The sequence below is a fragment of the Sus scrofa genome, chromosome 5 (assembly GCF_054392235.1).
Source record: "Sus scrofa isolate SSC_HxYL_T2T_F1_AM1 chromosome 5, Sscrofa_HxYL_maternal_Yorkshire_Landrace_v2.0, whole genome shotgun sequence".
NCBI lineage: Eukaryota > Metazoa > Chordata > Mammalia > Artiodactyla > Suidae > Sus > Sus scrofa.
This window is the reverse complement of record NC_139387.1, coordinates 52554315-52577884: the sequence shown is the minus strand read 5'-3', so window position 1 is coordinate 52577884 and position 23570 is coordinate 52554315. Positions and strand designations below refer to the sequence as shown.

The following is a 23570-nucleotide window of genomic DNA, read 5'->3' as shown; positions in this document are numbered from 1 at the left end:
TCCTAGTCAGATTCATTTCCCCTGTGTCACAATGGGAATTCCTGTGTTGGGTTTTTAATAATGAGTTTTAAGCTGCAAAGAAAAAGATTCTGCAGAAGGAAGATGTTCTTGTTTTCATTGGAACATAGAGGTAGGAACAGCTAGGATGGTACTCCAAATGGAAAGGGATGACATGTGGCATTACATTCACGCTTTTGAAACCATGGTCCTCGGAGTCGGGAGGTCCCAGGAAAGCTATCTTCAGTGGTGAGGGCCTTTAAAATTGCCACCTATCTCCCAAACCTGAGTCTCTCTCCTTCCTCCGGTAGAAAAGTAGGATTCTCAAGTAGCTCTTTTAGGCTTATTATGTTGCCAGTAAGGGCAAGCGCTCTCAAATCAAACTTTGCACTAGTTAAAATTACCTCTGATCTTAAAGTTCCTGATCTGCCTCTCTTCCTGTTTTTCAGCTCTGGTTTATTCTCTGGCCTAAGTTTCTTTAATTTTTTTCCTCCTGAATTTTCTCTGCTTTTTTTCTGCCCTCGTTACTTATTGGATATACTTCATGGAACGAGGTCTAGATAATTCAGCCATTCTACTGAATTGAACTTAAATATTGGGAAAAATACATTTTAAGTGATTTTAAACTAAAAGGTAATGTGAAAATGTTGGAATTTGTACCAATATAAACATATTAAATTTAAGACCACATTCAAATACAGTTAAAAGTTACATCATGTTCCTTCTACAAGAAATCTTAAAGGATATATAAATATATGTGTGTGTATATATATATATACACACACACATACATATATACACACACACATAAAATTCACCTTCTGAGTCACGACATAATTTAGATTATATTTTATTAGACATTCTTTACAAATTTAAAATACTGCTATTTTTACATGCACAGAGGAAAATCAGTTTGGATAATTATATTTAGGCATTCATTAGAATCAACCACAAAATAGAGACACTTTATTGTGTCATTTATCAACATACTTGATATGTATATCTAAAGTGCATTATGTTACAAAAAATATAGAAATTCAGCAGCACCAAGATACATTTACAAAATAAATACATCAGTTGACAAAATAAATTATGGTAAATGTGATAATAATAATTGGATTAGCCTGGGCCAAAAAAATATATATTCACAATGACCAATGTGCAGTTTCATAGAGCAATGGGGAGACAGTTTTATTCCAATGCATTTACAGTATTTACAGACAATAAATATTTCTAATACTTTTCACTATTACAGAATTCTGCAATACGTCCTCTGAAGGTCTCTGCTGAAAATTTCAATGTCTCCTGCAAAGAGAAAGTAGGAAAAGAAGAAGAGAAGAGAGGTTAAGTTTTCATATAAATGAAGAGACATAAAATAAAAGATATAAATTAAGGAACAGAGAACCACAATGGAAAGCAATAAATTAAGGAACAGAGAACCACAATGGAAAGCAATTCAGGGGACTTCTTGTCAACATCTCCTATAGGAAGTACCTGTGGGATCCTGTAACTCTCCAGAACCTCTATTACAGGCAGAGTCTTTAGTCAGATCAAAGGATCAATGAAGTGCAGCAAGAAAAAGGGTCTGCATTTCTAATTATATTCTGCCAGAAAAAAAAAAAGAGACCCTTTGAGAATTTTCCAAACCTGCTAATTGGCAAGTTTGGGAAGAGAAGGGACAAATTTGAGAATTTGGAAATAAGGCTAAGTTGTCCAATCCATCATTCTATACATCTTACTTAGAAGTTTATTCCCCAGTGATGTCTGATGTAGGTGATGCAAAGATTGTTTATTCTGTTCAAGTTCTCCTTTGAGCAAGCTCTCACTAAGTTAATGGGCTGTTGTGAGGGTAGAGTGCATGATTTGGGGTAAATGTTGGAAGGATGTGTAATTAAACAAAGTATGTTTGTTTGTGGATCTGGTGATACCTGTCCTTCTTTAATTGATCTTAAACACTGGTGAATGAAACTATTATTGGATTCCTGGATTTTAAGGGGTGGGGGTTGGCTATGCCTGTGGCATGTGGAAGTTCCTGGGCCAGGGACTGAGCGACTTGAGCTGCTGCAGTGACAACACCAGATCCCTAACCCTCTGTGCCACAGGAGAACTCTGGATTTTAGTTTTTGAAGCCAAAACTAAGATAGAATTGCTGCTAATTTTTTGACTAGATCTTGAAGTAAAAACTGGGAAAGCCTATTTCAAATTAAAGAATAAGAATCAATTAATTTAAAAGTATGCGGTATTTTATGCACTCTGTTTTATTACCAAGAATAAATTACCACTTGGGATTGACACATTTCCTAACCTTTCTAAATGCTGCAATGGCTGTATGTTAAGTTGGTCTAGTGATATTTTCTCTGCTTTTCTCTCTCCTTTTCTCTTCTCTCTGTGTGATCTATTTCAGTGAATACAAACTGGTGTCAAGGAAATAACTATGGAAAGGAATTCTATTGGCTGTGTCTTTTTGCATCGACAGCCAGAGTTGGGGCAAAGCTTTACACGGCAGACCTGCATGGGTGTGCACCCTACCTACAAACAAACTCTTGACAATTTAGGAATTTTATATGCAGCTTGAAGAATGAAAAGCAAGCTGAGCATTGTTGTCATGTCTTAAGGAATTGACCACTTCACCAGGAGTTTTGGTTGGAATGATAAAACAGCTCATAGATGCTGAGGAAAAAAAACAGTTCAAGACTAGAGTTTTACCTGGTGGGCAGATATGGATGGCTGTTATGAATAAAACCCAAAAGGTAATTGTCACACTCAATAATTTGTGTATTGTACCAATTATAAAATGTTTTTGCACTAAGTGGTATTTAGTCTTTTTTTGTGTGTCTTTTGAGGGCCGTATCTGCGGCATATGGAGGTTCCCAGGCTAGGGGTCTAATGGGACCTGTTGTTAGCCACAACCATAGCAATGTGGGATCTGAAATGTGTCTGTGGCCTACACCACAGCTCATGGCAACACCAGATCCTTAACCCACTGAGCGAGGACAGGGATCAAACCCAAAACCTCATGGTTCCTAGTCGGATTTGTTTCCACTGTGCCACGATGGGAACTCCCTCTAAATGGTATTCAGTGAATTAAGTTTAAGAATAACATAAGCAAAGGGGGACTGAATAGCCCTTTGGACAATTATTTCCTCAGAAGGAAAGAAAAAGGAAAGACATGAAAAGACCAAGGGAAAGATCTTTTCACCCTGCCCAGTTTGCTTGTTATCCTTCCTTCTGATTTTCCTTTAATAAAGGTGCATAGTGGAATGGCCAGGTAAAACATATACTATGACCTAAAAGTATATGTATATGTTCATTATACATGTGAGCATGACAACACTTTAGAGTCCTAGCTCTTTTGAGTACTGAAAAGCTTTTATTTTATTTCTACATCAATGTTTACCAAAGCTAATTATACGGTCTCAATTAGATGAGTCCTATTGTATTTGTACATTTCATTTGCAACATCAAACATTCCAAAATGTAACTTCTAAAATTTAAAGTTATGTATTTCCTACTGCTTGGTTCATGGGACAGTGAACAGTGTCAGCGTCTTTTAAGTGATACTGCTATTATATTTTATAACAAGATTCGTTTTTGCCATATGATCCGACCGCTCAGATCATCATATAATAATGCAAAGAGATTAAAGAAAGGACAGTAATAAAAGGTTGGTTTCTTATAAAATTTTAAAAGTTATTCTAAAAGATTCTTTTTGGAGTACAAAATTTGCATGGCCCATAAGTTTTCCTCAATACACTCCTGAAGTTCCCCACTCCTCCCTACACCTCTGTTGGGATGCACTGGGGGAAGGCCAACATCCGTCTGCCAAACAAACAGTGCTTGCCAGGCATGTCCCTCAGAACCAGGGAGCAGAAAGAACAAGCAGAAGTACCTACTTCTTTCAGTCCTAGGTCTGGATTTGATTAGGGCACTGCTTAATTTTTACTAAATCTACTTGAACTTAAGAGACAGCTTTGGGACAAGAATTGACGGAGTGGTGATTTTCAATTCTACAGACACTTAAGAACATTGCAAATTTTAAATGAATAGAATTCATTAAAAATATTTATACTTCTGTTTTAATAACATATATTTATGTATGTTATTTGTAACATATATATATATACACACACACATACATATATTTTTATCCTATATACACAGGATAAAAAAGGTTCTGGCGATAAAGCCCTTGTATTAGTTATAAATATGTATGATTAGGATCATATCTTACAATACACTGAATATGAGCATTAAGCTAAGATTTATAAGGTTTGTTACCCCTTATAAATCCATTAGATATTTGCAAGGTCATTTACCCTGCTAAAGATTTTCTAGTGCCACTGTCTATTGATTCCTGAAGCTATACTACTTAGCCAACATAAATTATCATTTTATATATTATTTAATGATGGGTTTTGTTAACTTAAAGAGGGATATGATGTTAAATAGGTTCAAAACCCCCTTGAAATATCACTCCATAATCCTCTCTCTACCAGTCAGAGGAGAGGATTGGAGAAGTAAGAGGAGACTCTTTAAATAACGAGATCACTAGCTGCATATGAGGCATTCTTGTGCTGTTTTCCTCTTTCTTTCAACCCCCACAGAAAAGCTGTACTGAGAAGTGAAAGACAAAAAAGATCCTATCAGTGGAAATGCAGGGGTAAAGAGCACCGCTAGCAGGGCTCTGGCCTAAGTGTTAAGAAATGCAGTAAATTGTAGGTCTGGGGACTGCTACCCCAGTGCTCAGGTCTGCTCAGTTCCTTTAACTGTGGAATGCCTTCATTTTCTATTTTATGAAGTGAGGTTAATATTTGGCCCCCTTTTTTTTGCCTCACAGAAACATATATACTTAGATAGATAGATGGGTGGATGGATGGTACAACCAGAATGAAATCTAAAAGCACCAAAACAATAGGTTGCAATTTACTGAGTGTTTACTTTATGACAAGCATCTAACCCACGTGGGCTCACTGAATCTTCACCCAACCCCATGAGGTTGGTACAAGTAATGTCTTCATTTCACACAGAGAAAGGTGAGTCTTCAAGAGACTGAGTAAATTGCCCAAAGTTGTGAACTTGGAGGAGTTTAGACTCAAGACTTGAACCTAAGGTTTCTGGTTCCAAAGCCTATGAATGTAAGCATCTGTGAGCTAAGGATAAGTAAGCCACAGAGATGCGGTTTTGTTATTCCTACTACAATACTTCTACTTGCCAGTGGAAAAACAGATACATGGGAAAAACTTACACCTTCCCAAGTCTATACTTAAAAAATTTTCAGAAATCATGATTTTGGTTTCATGAACTGGTAGAAACCTGAGTTAAATTTAACTAACTATGTTTAAAGTGTGTGTTTCCATTTTTTAATTTATTTAATTGAAAATTAATTTTAATTTTCAATTAAATAAATTTAATAAAATAAAATATGTGAACAGCTCAGAATAATTTACGTAAGTTTTTTTTTCTGTAATGTTTGTAGATCATATCAAAGCCTTCGGTGTTCTTGAAGTAAAAAGGAAAGAAAAAAACGTCATAAAGTTTTGGTGTGACATGGTGTGAGGTGGGGTAATAAACATACTTCGCTAACAAATGGTGAAGGTGCACAAGCTTCTAAAGCTTGAGTGAAAAATGAAAGGAGTTAGTAGTGTCCTAGAGGGCTGGCCTTGGGGTTTGATGGTGGAGAGAGAAGTGGGGGTTTATTACACCCCGGTGTGTGTTGAGGAGGGTCCAGGTAGATATAGCTTTAAGGCAGGCAATATTCTCAGCCGTCTTGGTTTTCTAAGTGTTTCAATTGTGGGATTGACAGAGGAAGGAAGGAAGGGAATTCCAGGTTTGTGCAAACCAGACAGAATGGAGGTTCCACAGCCCACCTGGGGGGCACCTAGGAGGGGCTCTGGGCCTCGGAAACCTGTTACCTTGAATTGAGCTCCAGTGAGGTCTCCGAGTCATCAGACACGTGGTCCACTTCCAGCCCACTCCCGACCATGCTGCAGTTCAGCCAGGCCGATCGAGTTCGCCGTTTCTTCTTTTCCTGCTCCTTGCGTTTCCCAGGTTTGCCTTTCTTTTTCTTGCCCGGTGTCTTCAGTGGCTGCTCTTTGTACGTCTCCACCTTGTTGGTTTCCTGAGTCAGGTATCTGCCCTCATCGTCAGACCCAAATCGGACAGGGTGGTTCTTGGTGTTGGGAGCAGGCTTGGAGTTGGGGGAAACCTCCGAGGTAGCTCTGATTTCAGCTGTGTGGATTTCTGCGATCAGGTGGTGAAGGAAGAATCGTCGCCGTAAATCTTGGATGGACTTCCCCTTGTCATGGAGGAGCTGGTGTTCAGACACGGCTCTTTTGCTTTAAGGGGAAAAGAGCAGGAGGGGGAGGAAACAATGACATTTTAGCAGCTGGAAGAGCCCAGAAGGACAGGCTCCAGGAGAGCCCATTAGCTGTCTGGTTGTCAGATACAGGGCACAAGCAGGGAGAGGTGCTAGCTGGCTGAGCAGGGAAGGGGCAAGAGGGGGAAGGAATAGCAGGCCATTAGGAGGCTTTGGCCTGGAGCCCCAGTTGTGCACCTTGCTAGATCTGTGACTTTGGCGTAAACATGTACATTTTTGGGTCTGGGGGGTCCCATCTCTTTAAGAGGAAAGGATGAGATTCAGTAATTCCTATGCTCTCATCTCAATTTAAAATATTATGATTGAAAGAAATGGACAGAAACCACTGACTGAGCTTCCTTTCACGGTTTTCAGAGTTGTGGTGGGGAAATAAATCCAGGAGTCCTAGTCTGGGAAATAAAAAGGTGGCAGATTTCTCCTAAATACTCTTCCCAGGCACCGGTGTGTATGAGCACGAATGCACACACACACTCTCACACACACTGCTCTTCACTTAAAAAAATAATAATACCGAATCTCAAAGAACAGCAAGTTTTACAGAGTAAAAGCAAACAAAGACTGAAGGGTGAAGTGAGCTGTGGAGCCTGTCTAGGAAACCACCTAACAGACTGAATTTCAACATGATTGATATAAGACCATGGGCTACCAAGAACCTATATTTGGAGGCCAACTGTCATAGCATGCATATTTTTCAGTAAGATAGTGGGTGGTCTCTTTAAAATGGCTTTCTTTGTGTGTTAAGTGAGGTCATTCTATTTCATCTATTCGTCTTGAGGCATATGGAAGTTTCCAGGCTAGGGGTGCAATCAGAGCTGTAGTGGCCGGCCTTCGCCAGAGCCACAACACCAGATCCGAGCTGTGTCTGCCACCTACACCACAGCTCATGGCACCACTGGATCCCTAACCCACTGAGCGAGGCCAGGGATCCAACTCGCTTCCTCATGGATAAAAATAGGGTTCATTTCCACTGCGCCACAACTTAAAAAAAAAAAAGTGTCTTTTTTTTTAAAACTTAGAATTTCAAAGGGTATTATCCTTAGTACTTTGAGAAATTCACTTTTCTACTTGTTCTTTGTCTTAAAAGCATCTCTAGGAACAAACACGAAGCAAGTTTTCTATTTAAACAGCACTCTAATGAGAATATAGTGAAACAGAATAAACTAATTATCAATCATTTTATTTTTATTTTTATTTTGATATTTTCAGCTGCGGCCACCACATGCAGAAGTTCCCAGGCCAGGGACTGAAACCACACCAGAGCAGCAACCTGAGCCACAGCAGAAACAAAGGCAGATCCTTAACCTACTGCACCACCAGGGAACTCCTCTATCAATCCTTTTAGAGGACACCCAAACTCTTATTTAAATGTCCACTCAAGTATTATTATATTATTCTGTGTGTATTTATTAACCAAATTTAAGAATTAGTTACATTAATCAGTCATGTTATGCCTGCTGCAGCTATGTTTCACCTAACTCCAAATTTCTACCATAGAAATAACCCTCTCATGTGGCTCACTTTCAAAAGTATCTGAAGTTATTTCACAAGGCTGCATCCCATGGATTCTCGCTTCCCTGACACAATGATAGATTTATCTAGTCTCTTATGACTTTCATTAATACAATTTCTTTAACTCTTCAGAGAACTGCAATAATAATAAATAGCACTATCCTCATTTCACAGATAGGGAAAGTGAGGATCAGTGAGATTAAAGGCCTTGCACTTGCTTATATGAGGAAAATAGGCAGAACCAGGGCTCTGAAAATGAAGTTCTCTGAGTCTAAAACCAAGATTGTTGCTCAACTTCCTCAAAACTTACTGTTGCTGAAGCTGAAGTGTATGTTGACAAAACAAGGAGGGAAGGGCATAGGGTAAAAAGCTTGTGATGGGAACCATGACGATGGGCAAATGGGCAGCGATCTATCAGTTTCCTTGAAGACCAAGTTGTTGTCTCAATAAATACATTGTCCTCTCCAAAATAAAGAACCAGGATTCCTAGAGTTTGGATTATCCCTGAGAGAAGGAGAGGCAGTCTAGTTATAATTGTGAGCCCAAAAAAGGAAAGGCGTGAAAGCCCGGTCATTTTATCTTTGGATCTTCTAGCCAAAATACCAGCTTCCCTTCAGCATTTTAGCGTGTGTACTGACTTAAAGCCATGGAGCTGGTACAAAAAAGACATGACTTAATGGAAAAGAATTTAACAGGAACCTGGTTTCAATGAGGCATGAAGGAATCTCTCTTCCTTTCTGAAGGTGCCACATGTGACTAGATTAAAATTCACTTACTCTGTGGCAGGAGTCAGTATCTGGGAAACTTTTAATAATATACAAATTTGAGGCTTTGCTACAATGTATTTGTGTCATCTAATAACATCTTTTAAAGAAGAGGGCTGATAGACCTGCAGCTTAATAAATATATGTTAGCAAAATATCACATTTAAAAGACGTTCTTAAGTGTGATCATTTATACTGTTTGGAACTTTTATTACTTTCTCAATTCCTGGCAGATATCCACCCATCTGTTTTGCTGTCCAAATGTATAATACAGCCCATTCTAGCTTACCTCAATGCCAAAACTTTTAATAGCTGGTCTATTCTAATCAAGCCACCCTTGCTCATGTCCCCTCTGACTGGCATCTACGCCTGTCTGTCGTCCTGGCTGGCCTGTCAACTGTGAGTCACAGTGCCTTCCTAACTCAAGCGCTGCACTTTCCCAGGATGGTTCTCATGGGAAATGGGGTGGTCATTCTATCCTTCTATTTTATAAAAAGCCTACAGTACGGCCCAACTTTGTCTAGTTTAAAATAGTACATCACTTGTGAGGTATAAAGCTTCTTTCTGCCTCTTAGGGGAGGGTAATTTTGAATATATTAGAAAACACAGATTTTCTTAAATGTTAAATCTGAAATGCTGGTCCATAATTTTCTTACTGGTTCAAAGACTTTCTGCATTGAAAGTGTTGTGAAGAATGAATTTCTGTCTGGGCAGTTGCCTTAGAGGCTCAGGAATATAATAATATCTTTTTTTGTCAACAAGAAATAAGTCCACTGAGTGTTCTATTTAATTTTGAAATAAGACATTATTCGAGACAAGGGGAGATGACTCGCATGTTCAAGTTACGTGGTGGGCGACACATTCCAATTGGATCATACCGAAGTTCTTAAGTTGTAAATGTGGCCTCAACAAGAGTCTGTTACTTAGTATGTCTGTAAACATTACATAGCACAATGGTTCACATGGTATTTATTACATATCCAACATGGAAAAACAAGTATGCTATGTTTATGGTCTCCTTTGATTATTGCAAAAAAAAAAAAAAAAAAAAAGCAAAACCAGAGAGGAAATGCTTAACACAGATAACTCTAAATTCAGTCAAAATACAGCTCTTTTGCCTTAAAAAAAAAAAAAACCTCTCAAGGGAGTTTTCAGGAAAGAAGATTAAATTTCTAAGGAACTATCAAGGAACACAGGGAAGAGCTGGACTGATGGGAATTCCTTTTTCAGCACAGGAAGAGGCAGTAGGCTCGTGCCAATGCAAGGCTCCTAAAGGAAGGAGTCTAGGTTTGAAAAGAAAAGTTCTGTGGTACATGGAAGAGCAGGGTTAGGGTGTTAGAGTTAAGATGACTCACCAGAAGTCCTTTCCAACCCAAATGACTCAGTCAAAAGTTATGCTTTTCATTAAGTGGAATAGACCCAGTCTGGCTCCCAAGCAAATCAGTCAATGATGTTTAAGGTTTCTGGGTCTTCTGGGGTTCTCCCTCTAACTTAACACAAAGATTGCCACCTGCTGAAAGCCATGCTCATCTGGACAAAACATCTATAGGTCTCCAGCTTACGCTCTGGCCTCATTTATGAAAGTCCTTTTGGACTCACAGGTCCAGAAGATTCACGACTTACACTGCCATGGCCTGGGAAGGGTTATTGTTGTAGTAGTTTCCTCTCCCTTAAAACTTAGCCCTTATTTAGAAAAACATCTAAAGTAGTTTCCTTAATACTTGGTGTGAAAAGTAATTGAGGAGTAATGTGATTTGATTATCTGTTAAAATTTCTTTCAAGAAACTAGGTGGATTTATTGTAATAGTAGACTAACATTTTTTTTTCCAGCACACAAAATTTACTGTTACTTGGCAGTAATGTAAAAATAATGACTTGTTTTTTTTTTAAACTCCATTTGGCTGTAATAATTTGATGAAACATCTTTATCTGCTGATGATTTCAGCGTCCATGAAAAACTGTGGCTGTAATGTGATGATCCATTAGCCATTAACTATAAGAATGTTTTGTGGTAGTTTTATAACCATCTGCTGAGTGTGAGTGTTTAACTGCAATATTATATTTCACCCACAAACAAAACTATAACAGAGTCTCTGGCTGCTAAATGGTTTCTGATGTGTATTTTGCAAGGTGCAACAAAGAAAGAGTTAAAAATAGCCTCTAGGACTAACTTAGCACTACTTTTATGCCATAACTGTAGATTTAATCATGTCCATTTACTGTTTCTCAAAAGAGAAAACAGGTATTTCTTAAGCAACTTTAAAGAGAAAAAATTGGCTCTGTTCCAAGACAGTATTTCTTAGCCAAATCAGCACAGTATTTAAGTGTGCTTTAAAAAATGTAGTCTTCATCTATACTTATATATGGATTTTACATAACTGAATTAAATACAAGTCTCAAAAAGAGCAAAAAGTCTGAAGACAATTTCCAGAAATACATCAGCAAAATGTTGATTTGAAGAATACAATGCAGCTTTATCTTCTGTACAATGTTCTACACATTTTGCCTTAGGAGACTCATAATAGATTTTCATTTTGGTGCCAAGGTTCAGACATGTCTAAAGTAATTTCATTTAAGGATTTTTCTGCTTTAATAATAATAGACCAAGGGCACATATAAAAAGTTGCATTTTTTGTACACCTTCTGGGAATTTACAAGGAAGCACCATGAACCTGATTGTAAATATTGGATATTGCTATTTTTATTGTGAGTGTAAAAGTTCTCCTTAATTCCTTCTCCAGAGGCAAACTCCTCTCAGTTCTCAAACTTACGATTTTCCCATCTTGAACACTGCCCGTGCAGCTTAAAGATCACCCAAAGATGATCACACACATTAATGAACTGCTAGGTCCAACAGATTATTCAGATAGTGTTACTCTCCCACTCTTCCAACTTTCCAGCCACACAACATGGTGTTACTTCTCTGGTGGGCTTTAATGTTTGATTATATTTTAAAGTTAGAATTATCCTTAAAAGAGTCACCAAATGCAAATGCCAAGAGACAAGTTTTCAGTCTACAATGCAAACATTTGACTCCAGATTAAAGAGCTGTTAGCAGTAAGTCCAAGGGAAAAAAGTTTCCACACCTAATACTCGTTTTGGAATCGAGCACTCTAGCGTTCTTGAACTGTATCGGTCCCAATGTTGGAGTTGTGCCATTGCAAAGTTGTTACTACTTCATTATATAATATGCCTACATTATGTAATGTGGTCCATTTTATATGCTTAAAATTATGTCATTCATAATAAAATTAGATGTAAAGTTTTTGCCTTTCACACAAAACCTGCCACCCACATTCACTACGTACCAAACGCACACAAACATATGTCGCCTGCATCCCTCAGCTTCCTCCAAGTTATCTAAGTCTCTTGTAAGACTCACGGTTTCAAAATCTTCCCAGGTCCTGAGAGTAACCTTTTTCTTTTCCGAGAGGCAGAGGATCTCTGCCTAGAGGAGATTCTGTAAAAAACGCTCCCTCTCAAGGAAACACAAAATCTGTCTCTTGCCTGTCTTCCCCTGAGGTTCAACCAGTTCTCCCGCCGCATTTGAAAACCCGGGCTCAGCCCCAGGCAGGTAGCGGATCTCTCCGCTCTCCAACCCAGGCGAGGAGCATCAGTGACCGCGGCGAGCCCTCGGCAGCGCCCCAGCCTGGTGGCCTCTGCTCCTGGCCTCCCCAGCCCTCACCCGGTGTCCAGCGGAGGACCGGGCACTTACAGTCGGCGGCCGAGCTCCTCCACCGAGCGCCCGCAGGAGGGCACCGAATAGCTCAGCAGGAACACCGCGACGCTCCACTGCTGAACCAGCCTCCACAGCATCGTATCCTCTGGCTCTGGGGACCTGCGACGGAAAGGAAAGGGGCCCTAAAGGTCAATCCAGCATCTCCACTTCCCCTCATTACCCCGCTCCCCTCCACCCCTTCACTTGCTCTCAAATAGCCTCTTCAACTTCAAGGGCATCTACAAAGTTGCAAAGAAGAAGAAGAAAACTTTCTCTGGAGCCTCTCGGCACTTACTTATTTAGGAACCAGTTACTCCAACTGTGCTTTTTCCAAACCGCACAGGCAAAAAGGGACCAAAAAGGAGAAGAAAAAATAATCAGAGGCGCTTCCTCCGAAATAATCACCCAAATGAAATGGTTTTATATAGGCATCAATGATGAGCAACGTGTTTACACGTCTCCCATAGCAATGTCTAATTAATCTGGCCGGCAGTTATCCTGGGTTCAGGGAGCAGGGCTAAACCCCTCCTGAAAAAAAGAAAGTTTTCCCCTCCGAAGTCAGCTTCTTTGCAAACTAGGCCGTCTTGCTCCAGAGCCACTTGTAGCGAGACCCACATATATATACCTAGCTGTCTGTCTACCTCCTCTGGTGGGCTGGTTGCTTCCGGAAAGTTGATTCCACACACCCTGAGAACAAGTTTCAAGTGCGTGTGTCGTCGATCAGGAGGGCCAGGTGGCGGCGAGGGCGGGTTAAGAGCGGCGCGAAGGGGCGGCGGCAGCCCGAGCGGAGGGCAGCGGCGGCCCCGCTTCACGGCCGGGGAGGCATGTTGGCGGAGCGGCGCAGGTTGGAGACGAGTTGAAAGCCGAGCAGAGGAATGTTCACACGCTCGCAGGCAAACCTGCCGGAGAAGTGAGCGAGTCGCAAAGAGGTGGCGCCCTAGGAACGCGCGCGGGGCAAGCGCGGGCGCGCGGGGGGCGGGGGCGGCTACGGGCGGTCGGAGCGGGCCCCGAGCGGCCGGAGTGAAAGGAGGGGAGTCCCGAGCTGGGAACGTCCGGCCAGCGGCGGGGCGACCCCTCCCGCCCTGCCGCCCCCGGCACTGCCCGGAGCTCTGTTGAGCCCCACCCTGGAGCGCTGGCCCCGCTGCGCCATCCCCGGGCGGGGGGCGTGGGCGGATCCGTCCTTTCCAGCCCGGTCCCTCCGGCCTCGGACTGCGCGGCGGATCTGCTAGCCCAGGTCCCGAGGGCCTGCGGACCGCCCGGGGCGGCCGCGACCCCCCGGCGCGTCGCTGCAGCCGAGCCCCGCGGGACGCGCGGGCGCCCGGGCCGCCGAGGGCGGTCGGCAAGAAGGAGGCCGAGGAGCCGGGGCGGAGAGCCCGGGCGCCCGGCATCCTCGGCTGGGAGGTAGCGGTTGGCCAGTGCCCTTTGGGAGCCCTAAACCCCCCTGGGAGCACGGGGGGCATAATGGGAACCCTCCCCCTGACCCTTTCCTGGGACAAGCAGAGCGGGGAGCGTCGGTTAGGGAGGGGGTGGGATTTCTTCGCTTAGAAGAATTAAAAACGGTTTCAGACTTCAGGTCAAGATGGCATTTCTTGCTGTCTCAGAACAGCTGAGGACATCTGGAGCCTGTCCAAGAAAGCCCGCGCACAGGATCAGACCCCCTTTGGAACTGCAGAAGGGGACCGACCCTCCTGCAGAACGCATTCGGCCCTTTTGCCCACCGACAAGGGGTCTAACCCACTCTTTTCCTGTAACTCTATCGCCGCCCCTCCCCCCTCCAGCCCCTGTTACATATTCTAAGATGACTCTATCTGTGTTGCTTCAGCCTGCAGATGCTGCGGAACTATCGCTCTTAGCTGCTCTAAGAGGCGAAGGGAAATCGGGGGCTTCTTCCCAAAACTGTTGGGCGGCGAAGAAAGACTGCTCTGAATTACTGGGCTGTATCATCTAGGGAGGGCTTGCAGCGGACGTGAACACCGGTCCAACGGGCTCCTCTGTCTTTCGGAAATGAATGGAGTAGTTGGGAACCATTCGAGGGATGTTTGTCTTCTAGATAGACAATCCCACTGGGAGGTTTCACTACTCTGTAGAAGACTAGTGTGACTTTGAGGTGTGAGATGGTTAAGGGAGCCTAACCTTTATCAAGCCTGTTTTCTGGTTGGGTGAAATAGCGCCCTCTCACCGACCCTCGCTCGTCTAGGCTCCCTTTCCCCCAACCCTTAACTGCTAGCTAAGTAGCTTCAGCTAACGTTTGCTGCTAAGTTTGGGTGGGTGTCACCCCTTCCCAGAAGCTCCTATCTCCGTCATTTGATTAAACTTCACACTTAAAAAAAAAAAAAAGTGGCTTCCTCCTACTTCAAAAAAAAAAAAATCTGGGAATTTCCACAACTTCCCTTGAAAGTTTAGGAATTTCTAAATGTTAGACTTGTTTGCATGGAATGAAAAGACAAAGTATCAGCACTCAGAAATTTTAATCTTTGAACCTCTAACACTTTCTGATTTATAATAAATTCTTTCCAACAAGACGCAGGAGCCTTAATGTAATCGTTAGACCTGAAGGGGGAAATCTGTAAAAAAATAAATCACAAATGAGCCATTTAATACTTGCAAGTTGTTTAACATTAAAATGATAATATTTGCTTCCACAATAAAAAAAACCCAGAGGTACTTAGCCAAGTTTCAAACTACCCAGGCTTTAAAAAGCCAACCCTCCCCCAATAAAAGGTTAAAACAAAAATCAAATTGAGTATGTCAAATCACTTAGGCTGTAAATAAATTCATTATACTCTCAGAACATTATAAATTAAAGACTGGCCTCAATAGGCTGCTTTGATTTATGTTGCTTTTTCTACTAATTAAACAAAATTGACCCCCCTCTCCCTCCCTCCTTTCTTTTCCCCCCACACACTTTTCTGGTGTTAATGGCAAAACATCTATCAAATATTTTTAGAATTTCCTCTCCTCCACAAAAAGAGAAAATATAGACACAGGAAAAATAAATAGTCTTTATATACTTGAAATACCAAAGCTTTCCTCATAATTTATTACTTCACCTTTTCCTTGATTTACAGTCTTCTCAGCTCTTCTCGCCAAAGGAGGCAGATCTTCTCAGCAGTCTCTTCCAGAAATAATTTTATTTTTTATTTTTTTTGTTCTTCAAAAAAGTAAAATTAAGTCTTAAATGAATTAAAAATTTCCTGTAAGGGGACTTTCGGTTCCCGACCCAAGGCAGTTATTAGAAAGCAAGTGCTCTTCTAAGCCACCCTGCTTGTTACTCTCAGTAGAAATTCTCTTCAAATATACCTTCAATATATACTTTTCTGAAAAGGATATTTTCTGACATCATGATCTAGTTCCCAATATAATTGAGTAACCTCCTGATCATGCTGAGGACAGGAGACTGCAAATGAGATGACTCCACACTAGGAGGTGGTTTTGTTTTTGTTTTCGTTTTTGTTTTTGTTTTTTTTAAGACTTAGGAATAGAAAAAGTGCCAGCAAAGCCCGAGTGTTTGCTTAGGCCTTGCTATCATATAAGTGTACCTTAGCAAATAGGAGGATTTGAAGGCCTGCTGTTAATCTGATGTCTTGCCGTGTGAAGACAGCCTAGCATTGTGAGATCTACACCTACACGAATGCCTAGCCCATGAGCAAGCCCCAGACTTCCATCTTCTCATCTCCAATGACAGCATTATATCCCAAGTTAAAAAAGAAATGTTCTAAATTTTTAAGTGCACTTTTACCCTTACATTCATGTTCACATAACCAGTTGATGTCTCTCTCCAGGGATCTCGCCTCTTGCAAATTAGGGGGAAAAAAACCCCTAGCATTTATGTTTAGCTTCCTCATCTTTCTCCCCCCCCCAGCTCAAACAACAAGCAAACAAATAAACATACAAGTGAAAAAAGCACCTATAACTCTTTAAGCAGTGCACCTGGGCTCAGAAATTCCCTTATCACATTACCAATGTGCATCCGGATTTAATATTTGTCAATCTTTAGCTCCAAGCTATCTTTCGAAAATCCTGTGAAACCAAACAACAAAATATACCCCTTCTCTTCTCCGAAATTTTTCCTTGTTTGCATAGAGAAGTTTGCATAATTAGCTCAAATGAAGTTATCATTTGATTACATTAGAACACACTTCAAATTACTTTGAACCATTGCCTGGACTTGGACTTGAGAGCAACTTGAGATGGGGGGAGGGGAGGAAGTAATGTCTTTAAAGCTCACATGAGGGCAGGAAAGTGTGTTCCATTATTAAATCTCTTTATAGCTAGATCAGGATAGGATTCAAACTGGGGCTGTCTTCTTCAGGAACAGAACTGGCTGCTGACCTCTGGAGGGGCTGCCTCAGGGAGATGTGCCCAGATATGCATCAAGCTGATAGGATTCTCTTTTTGGAAAAGTGGATCTCACACCCTCGTGGCCCTTCCCAAATTTCTGGGCAATGTTCAGCTTTCCCCAATCAGGACCAGAAAACCCAGCAATGGGGCAGTTTCCCAGGAGGGTCCAAGGCAATGTGAGATGGGAAGGTCTTTAAGAAACAGGGGGTCTCTGGGACAAGAGCTCCAAGGTCAAGGACTGGTGCACCTCCCAAACACCTGGGACGACTACACACAACTGAGAAGAAGAAGCCTTCCGAGCAGGGATGGAGAGTGTGTGTGTGTGTGTGTGTGTGTGTGTGTGTGAGAGAGAGAGAGAGAGAGAGAGGGAGGGAGGGAGAGAGAGAAAGAGAGAGAAAGAAAGAGAGAGGAGAACGGTTGTGTAGGGCAGAGTCCTGATCACCTGGACTGATGCCTGCCGGTTGCCCTTGGCTGGGCCGAGTTCTTGGCTTCTTGGAGCAGGCAGCTCTGGACTTGCGCGAGACCACAGGGAGAGTTCCAAGTCCCACCTGGCTCAGACGACAAACCCTCCACCTGAAACTGATCTCGGGCGTGCCACACAGCCTTCCTGGCCGGGACCCAGCTCCCCTGTGAGCAGACTCGTCCTGTCTTAAAATTTGAGCCCTGTTGGCTGGAAGGCGCTGCCCCTGGGAGAATTGCTGGTTTACATCCCTAACACCATCCCCCACCCCAGCAAGGTGGGCCAGCTCTCAGTTTCTCCCCAAGGCGGCAACAGACTAGGATGCCCGTCCTCTCAGGCAGAAAGGCATCCATATACGCACACTCAGACGGGGTTCATGTGTATTTCGCTTAGAGTTTGCGATTACGGTGTCTTCCGGCCCTGCCTGTCCTTACTGGGATTCTCTTCAGAAGTAAGGCCGCGGAAGAGCAAACGTCAAAGCGCTCTTGCTCTCTGGGGTCTCCCAGCCTCGTAGTTGCACGCTGGGCACAGGAAGGGTAGACGTGTGTCCTTTTATGCAGGAGACCTGGGTCTTGGGAGAGGTGCGGGGACGACAGGATGATCTTTATCAGCTTTCCTCCTCCCCCCGCCCCCGCCCCTTCCCACTGTAGGCTTAGGTCGCCCTTGCGGATACGGAGGACGATAACCGAGGAGGACACGAGCCTGGCTCTTGGGACCTTAGACTTGATGGAGGGTTCAGAGGCCTGGGAGCCCCCCTGAGTGGATCTCGCCACGTTTCCTGGGTTCTCAGCCTTCTCTTCCTGAGCGTCTGGACTCCTATTGCCACACAAATTCCTTCTGTCCGCAGCTGTAGAACTGAGGCCTTCGCGCTCCGCCCCATCCCGCCGGGTTCACGGAATAGAGGCGTGGGCCCAGCTCGCCCCCTCCCCCCAGAAGGGCCCTACTTCAAGGGAAAGGAAGCTTCAGGAACAGTGTGACGGGAGGAGAGGGTACGAGGGCGCTAAAGAACTTCCTCCTAACGGGGCTCTCCCCTCCCTTCTCCCTCCTGGGCAATCTATGACTCAAACTTGACTTCAGCCCCTGGCAGACAGTGACGATAAGTTCCCTAGGTTGCCAGTGGGGGTGGGAGGGAAGAGGGTGAGACTGCCGCTGTACCCCACCCCCGGCCTATCTCGGTCCAGAGTCCAGTCAGTCCCCAAGATGGTGTGAAGTCTCGATCCCTCCTCCCGGAGCCCTTGGACTCGCTCTCCTCGGGCCCGACTCCCGCGTGTCCCTCCGACACCGCCGCAGCCCCGGAGCCCGTCTGTTTTATTTCATTTAACACGATCCGCAAAGCCAAGGAGGCGGCGCGGGCCCAGGGGAGGAAATGAAGGGACGTGGAACAAATTTCTCTGTGCCAAGTCTCTCGTTCGGATTCTTAGAATCAGGTGGCATTTAAAGGCCTGGTGTGAGGGCAAGGAGAAGGCCATTAGTCCTTGAAGCCCGCTCTGTCTATATATAGCTGCTCAGTGGTTGCAGTTGGCGATCGCTGGGGGTGTAGACCGTGGAGCACAGGGCACCTCTCCAGCGCGTAAAAATCAACCTCGCTGGTGGCTCCTAAGAATTTCGCCAGCAGCGCGGCGCTGGCTGGGGGAAGCCAGTGAGCTGTCCATGGTGGTTAAGACTCCTTGACGTGTGTTCTGGGCAGTCCGGCCGCGGCACAGACCCCCGTGCTGGGGGCCGCCACGCCTCGAGCCCAGCCTGCAGGCCACCCAGACGATGTGCGCTGGGCACGGGCTGGACATGTTCGTTTGCACAACTCCGGGACGCGCTCTCGCAAGGGCAGAATTCCAGAGATAGACGGAAAAAAACTTTTGAGTCCAAACTGTGTGTTTCCTTTTAGCGCTTTCCTGAAGATGTCCTTCCCCCTCAAGCGACATTTCATGCGCTTTAAGAAAACATCAGTCCAGCCTGCCTTCCCTACCCTATGGTTGTGTTCGCAGAAGAGCGAGAAGAAACTCGCTGATCCTGTTATGCTTTTCATATTTGTTTAAAGCTTCTACGAACTGACCATTGCATTTGTAGCATGTGCTGTCGCTATGGTGACGTCCACACGCCGCTTCTATTGAGCCGGGCAAGTGTTGGAGACTGTCTAGTCTCTGGGATTTCGGTCAGTTCCTTTCTGAGGGGTGTTGGGGTTTTTTTGTAGAATATCACTGTTCATAGGAACGACTTCATTATTCACCAGAGCCCTGAGCAATGTCCGTCACTCTTATCGGAGGAGGAAACAAAGGAATTGCCATATAATATTGCAATATTGTAGATCTATTCTCTGTGAAGTACCGTTCTTCCCGGTTCTTGTGATATGGTCTTAGGAAGAAATGTTTGTTTACAAAGTTAAACTCATATATTTAAGGCGGGGAATGTTTTGCCTTTTTAATTATCACCACATTTTACCTTTTTACCTTTTCATTTCTTTTGGCAATTTCTCCCTTACTTAGCTCTATTAATCCCATCTCCACTTGAGTAACAAACTTCCTTAATTACTATCCCCCCAGAAAAACCCTACAAAATATTGTAAATATTATAACTCTTATTTGAGTTTCGTGCCTTCATTTATAGGGATATTTAATTAACACCCAAAACATGAGAACATTTTATGTTTCTTAATAAGGCATTAGATTGGATAATCATTGCTTGTGGTTTTTCTCCTTTCTTATCATGATATGGTACTTAACAAAAAATATTATGTGCACTTATTAACAACTTTGAGAATGCCTGATGTAAAACAGAAAGTATTATGATTCAGTTATTTTTCGTAGATTTTCTCTCTCAGTTCCTATATTTATAAAGTAAAGATATTTAGCGGGGAAAAAATGGAATATTTCTGTATATTCTTCTAAATATTTTCCTAAGTCAATAAATTTGATATAAACAATTTATTTTCCTTTGCTTTATTTATAAAAAATTAATGAAATAAGGTTTGAACCCAGTTTCTTGAAGAGTATTCAATAAAATGGCATGATAATATTTTATTATTATTATTTTGCAATTTAGAAGTTTAGTTTTGTTCTATGAATTCTTTGGTAGCTCATCTTCCTTTATATATCTCTTTACTCTCCTTTCTATGAAAGGAGAAAAAATAAAATGATATAAATAGACTCCATTCTTTTACCCTTTATCAACTCGTATAATTAAGGAAGACCTCCCCCCACCACACACACAGTTGGTAGATTAGCATTTTTCTTTGTCCCATGTTGGTAACAACTGAGAGTTTCCTCTTTAAAGTTCATCCAAGTTCCTTTCATTTCCTATTTTTTTTTAAAATTAGCTTTCCTTAACAGCTTGTTAGATTTTAAAGATCTCATTCTTCTATCCATTTATCAGAGAGGGTATCGACCCTTCCCCAGCCACTCTGTTAAAACTGCCAGACATTTTTCCTGCTTTCAAGAAGAAAGCATTCACTTAGTATAACTATCAGCTAAAAAAGAAAAAAAAAAATCCATTTATCTCTCGTTTGTGTTCTTACCTTCCCAATGTGCCCAGCGCTGCTCTAAGCCCAGAAGAGGTCTTCTGAAGATATTTGTAGAATCAAATTGAATTGTGGTTCTTTCTACCTGCACTGTTGAGAAATGAAAGCATATTTTTAATTATTTTAGATCTGTTTCCCAAAACTCCTATATGAATTCATTTCTCTGTAGCTGGGAACTTAATGTGAAACATGGTGTTTTAAAGTCACAGTGGATTTGGGGAGGGGGAGCATCCTGTGTGTCCTTCAGTCTCAAAAATCTTTTTCTTAATGCTTGGTGCATGGCACTGCTTTCCTGAAGATCTTTCCCTCTTCATTTCATTTGTGCTTCACTTCTCAGAAACTGGCAAATGGGTGGGAAAACATGGACTCTTGATGTATCATTATATATTGAGATAAACTGTTACGTGGGAATTCTTATGTTAAGGAAATTAAAACTGAACTTAGCAGAATTTTGTTGCACTTTGCTCCTTTACTTATCTGGCTAAACTGTTAATTGTACATAGAACTGCCAAGGTATTTTTCATGGTTTTTTAGAAAAGGAAGCTGATATTTGTGGAAAGGATTCATTTTTTTTGGGGGGGGGGGTCCCATAAACACAGGTCACATTCTTTGTAAAGCTGTTCTTTAACAGGCAAAAATGTACATGTCTCTAGCCATTAAAATTGCTCTTTAAATTGCTCATCTAAGGACCTAGATGTCCTTAAATGGAGCAGCAATGAGTTGCTGTGGTTGATAGGACTCCCCAAACCCCTTGTTTCAAAAGGGCTTCATTGTCAAGGTGCACCAGGATATCCTTTTAAGTTTATAATATGCAGTCTGGGCATCACAACCACATATTTCCCTCATCTCATTCCAGCCCCGGTGTGGTGAAACCAAAGAGACTCCAGATCAAGGAGAGTCTGAGGATTTGCAGGGAAAGGGCTGTGTAAGTACAGTGAGTACAAATCTCTAAGATCTTCCCCAGACTTCCCAACAGTTGAGAAGGTAGCTTGTTTGCTAAGTAGGGCAAAGTGTCTCCAGGTCTATCGCTGGAGCTGCTGACATAATTAATGATTTCATTCAGAGCCTGAAAGAAGGTACTTGTATTCCCTCTGGCATGAGCAGGCCAAGTTCATGTCCAGACTCTAATATTTTGGGTTGATTTTAGCTAACAAGACTGTTGGTCCTCTTGTTGCACACCCAAAACTTGCAAGCCAAAAATTATATTAGGCTATGATACTTCCCAGCCTTGAGGAGGTTGACACATCCTAAATATACAAATAGCCATTATTATCTAAAGACGAATTACATACTGGTTAGAGGTTCATTACTCCCGGTCAAACTGAGAAAACTAAAAACCATAGAACAATCCACCACCACCACCACCACGACCACCATCACCACCACCAAACACACAGCAAACTACTTTTAAAAAATAAAAAAAAATTTCCACTAAAACTTATACGCAAAATTTTTCCTGTCTCATTTTATACTATGAGGTTAAAGGAAATACTTTAAAATTAATTATGGTACTGAAAAGACTTAAATAACGTTTCTGCTAAAAATAAACTAGAGGCAGTGTAGTGCCCTGGATTCATGATTGCTTACATCTGGTTTCTATTTCTGTGAGTTTCATTTGGTTCTCAGAGAGTTCATTCACAGTCATCACAGGTTTAGTTTCCTGTTCTCCAATGAGAGAACTTGTCTTGATGACCTATATATTTTTCATCTGAATGCTGCATTTTTTTACATTAGGAAATGTGGAAGGAGAGAATGAAAAATATATCAGGTCTAATTCAGGCAAACTGAAATCGGAACAGCAACTTCTGACATCTGATTTATCCTGAATCCAGTGGCAAATAACAATGAAGAAATCTCTCCATCTTAAACCCTTGTAGAATCCAGAAGGAAAGAAAACAGAAAATAGAAGGAAGGAAGAAGAAGGGAAGATGGAAGAAAGAAGAAATTAAAGGAAGGGATTCTTTATTGATAAGAACACTCATACCCACTCCATCACATTCCCATTGCCCATAGGACACGGTCATGTGTTTTTCTTTTCTTATTAAGACCTTTTTCAAGGAAAGCAATGAGCTGTGTTGGATGCTGGTTGAAAACAATCTCTTGAACTCCTTCATACACTGAGGCAGGATGTCATAGGAGTCTTTGTCCCTGCTCATCTGGACGTGGGAAGATCAGTTCAACTCTAGTTATAAATCATCCTATCTAATTTTTTTTTTAACCATCTAAAACTTCCCAGTCATTCTCCTCTGTGTATGTCACCCCCAACGCCCTTTTAAGATGAATATTTTCTCTAAAGATCCTATCTAGTTCACACTCCAAAGTGTCATGAAGCCTATTCTTTTCATCTTACCATGTGACTTTCCTAAATTTCCTTCCTGACGATATCCTAGAAGTCAAGTCTCCAAAATATCTTGTGTGACATCTATATTCAATAGCAGTAATTAAAAGTATTATTGAGCTCCTATACCTAAAAATCTGATGACTTCCAACAGCATTATTTCATTCACACCAGACTGTTGCATTACCTTTCCTGACTAGGGTAAATAATTACTAGAATTGAGATTTGAATTTGGTTTTGTCTGACACCATGTGCCTCTCTTGTATGACACAGGATCTGACTGCCACATTGCATATCCACTAATTTATTAGGGTTGATTTGGCTGATGTGACTGACTAGGCAACAGTTATCTTCTCTCACCCACCCATGTGGGTCCCTGAAAGCTATGTACTTAGTTGAAGAATCATCAAGGGTTATTGAGATGCTGAGCATTTTCACCAGAAAGCAAACCATAGGATGTTCTATCTCTATAGACCAAAATGAAAAGAAGAGCATCTTTTATTCCCCCTGCTGAGTGATCCGATTACACATTATTGAAATAGTTCAAGGATCAGTC

The 23570-nt window shown here is 42.1% G+C and overlaps 1 protein-coding gene across 4 annotated transcripts; it reads right to left on the bottom strand.

Annotated features, from left to right (window-relative positions):
* Positions 1 to 831: 831 nt before the first annotated feature.
* PTHLH (parathyroid hormone like hormone) lies at positions 832 to 13241 on the bottom strand. Of its 4 annotated transcripts, none has more exons than XM_005664020.3 (4): positions 12990 to 13241; positions 12362 to 12484; positions 5910 to 6332; positions 832 to 1302 (listed from the first exon to the last, which is right to left on the bottom strand). In XM_005664020.3, the coding sequence occupies exons 2-4, from the start codon at positions 12460 to 12462 to the stop codon at positions 1293 to 1295; spliced, it is 534 nt and encodes a 177-aa protein (XP_005664077.1). In that variant the 5' UTR covers positions 12463 to 12484; positions 12990 to 13241; the 3' UTR covers positions 832 to 1292. The 4 variants fall into 4 exon arrangements, with proteins under 4 accessions (XP_005664077.1, XP_005664078.1, NP_999081.1 ...); XM_005664021.3 differs by having other exon boundaries at positions 13006 to 13241; NM_213916.2 differs by lacking the exon at positions 12990 to 13241 and adding an exon at positions 12660 to 12955 and having other exon boundaries at positions 839 to 1302.
* Positions 13242 to 23570: the final 10329 nt, after the last annotated feature.

What these genes read in the sequence shown, in the direction of transcription:
- PTHLH (XM_005664020.3), bottom strand. Translation starts at nt 12,462, where the DNA reads ATGCTGTGGAGGCTGGTTCAGCAGTGGAGCGTCGCGGTGTTCCTGCTG. An exon ending in GAGGAGCTCGGCCGCCGACT is followed by an intron (nt 6,333 to 12,361) that starts GTAAGTGCCCGG and finishes TTCCCCTTAAAG; the next exon opens with CAAAAGAGCCGTGTCTGAAC.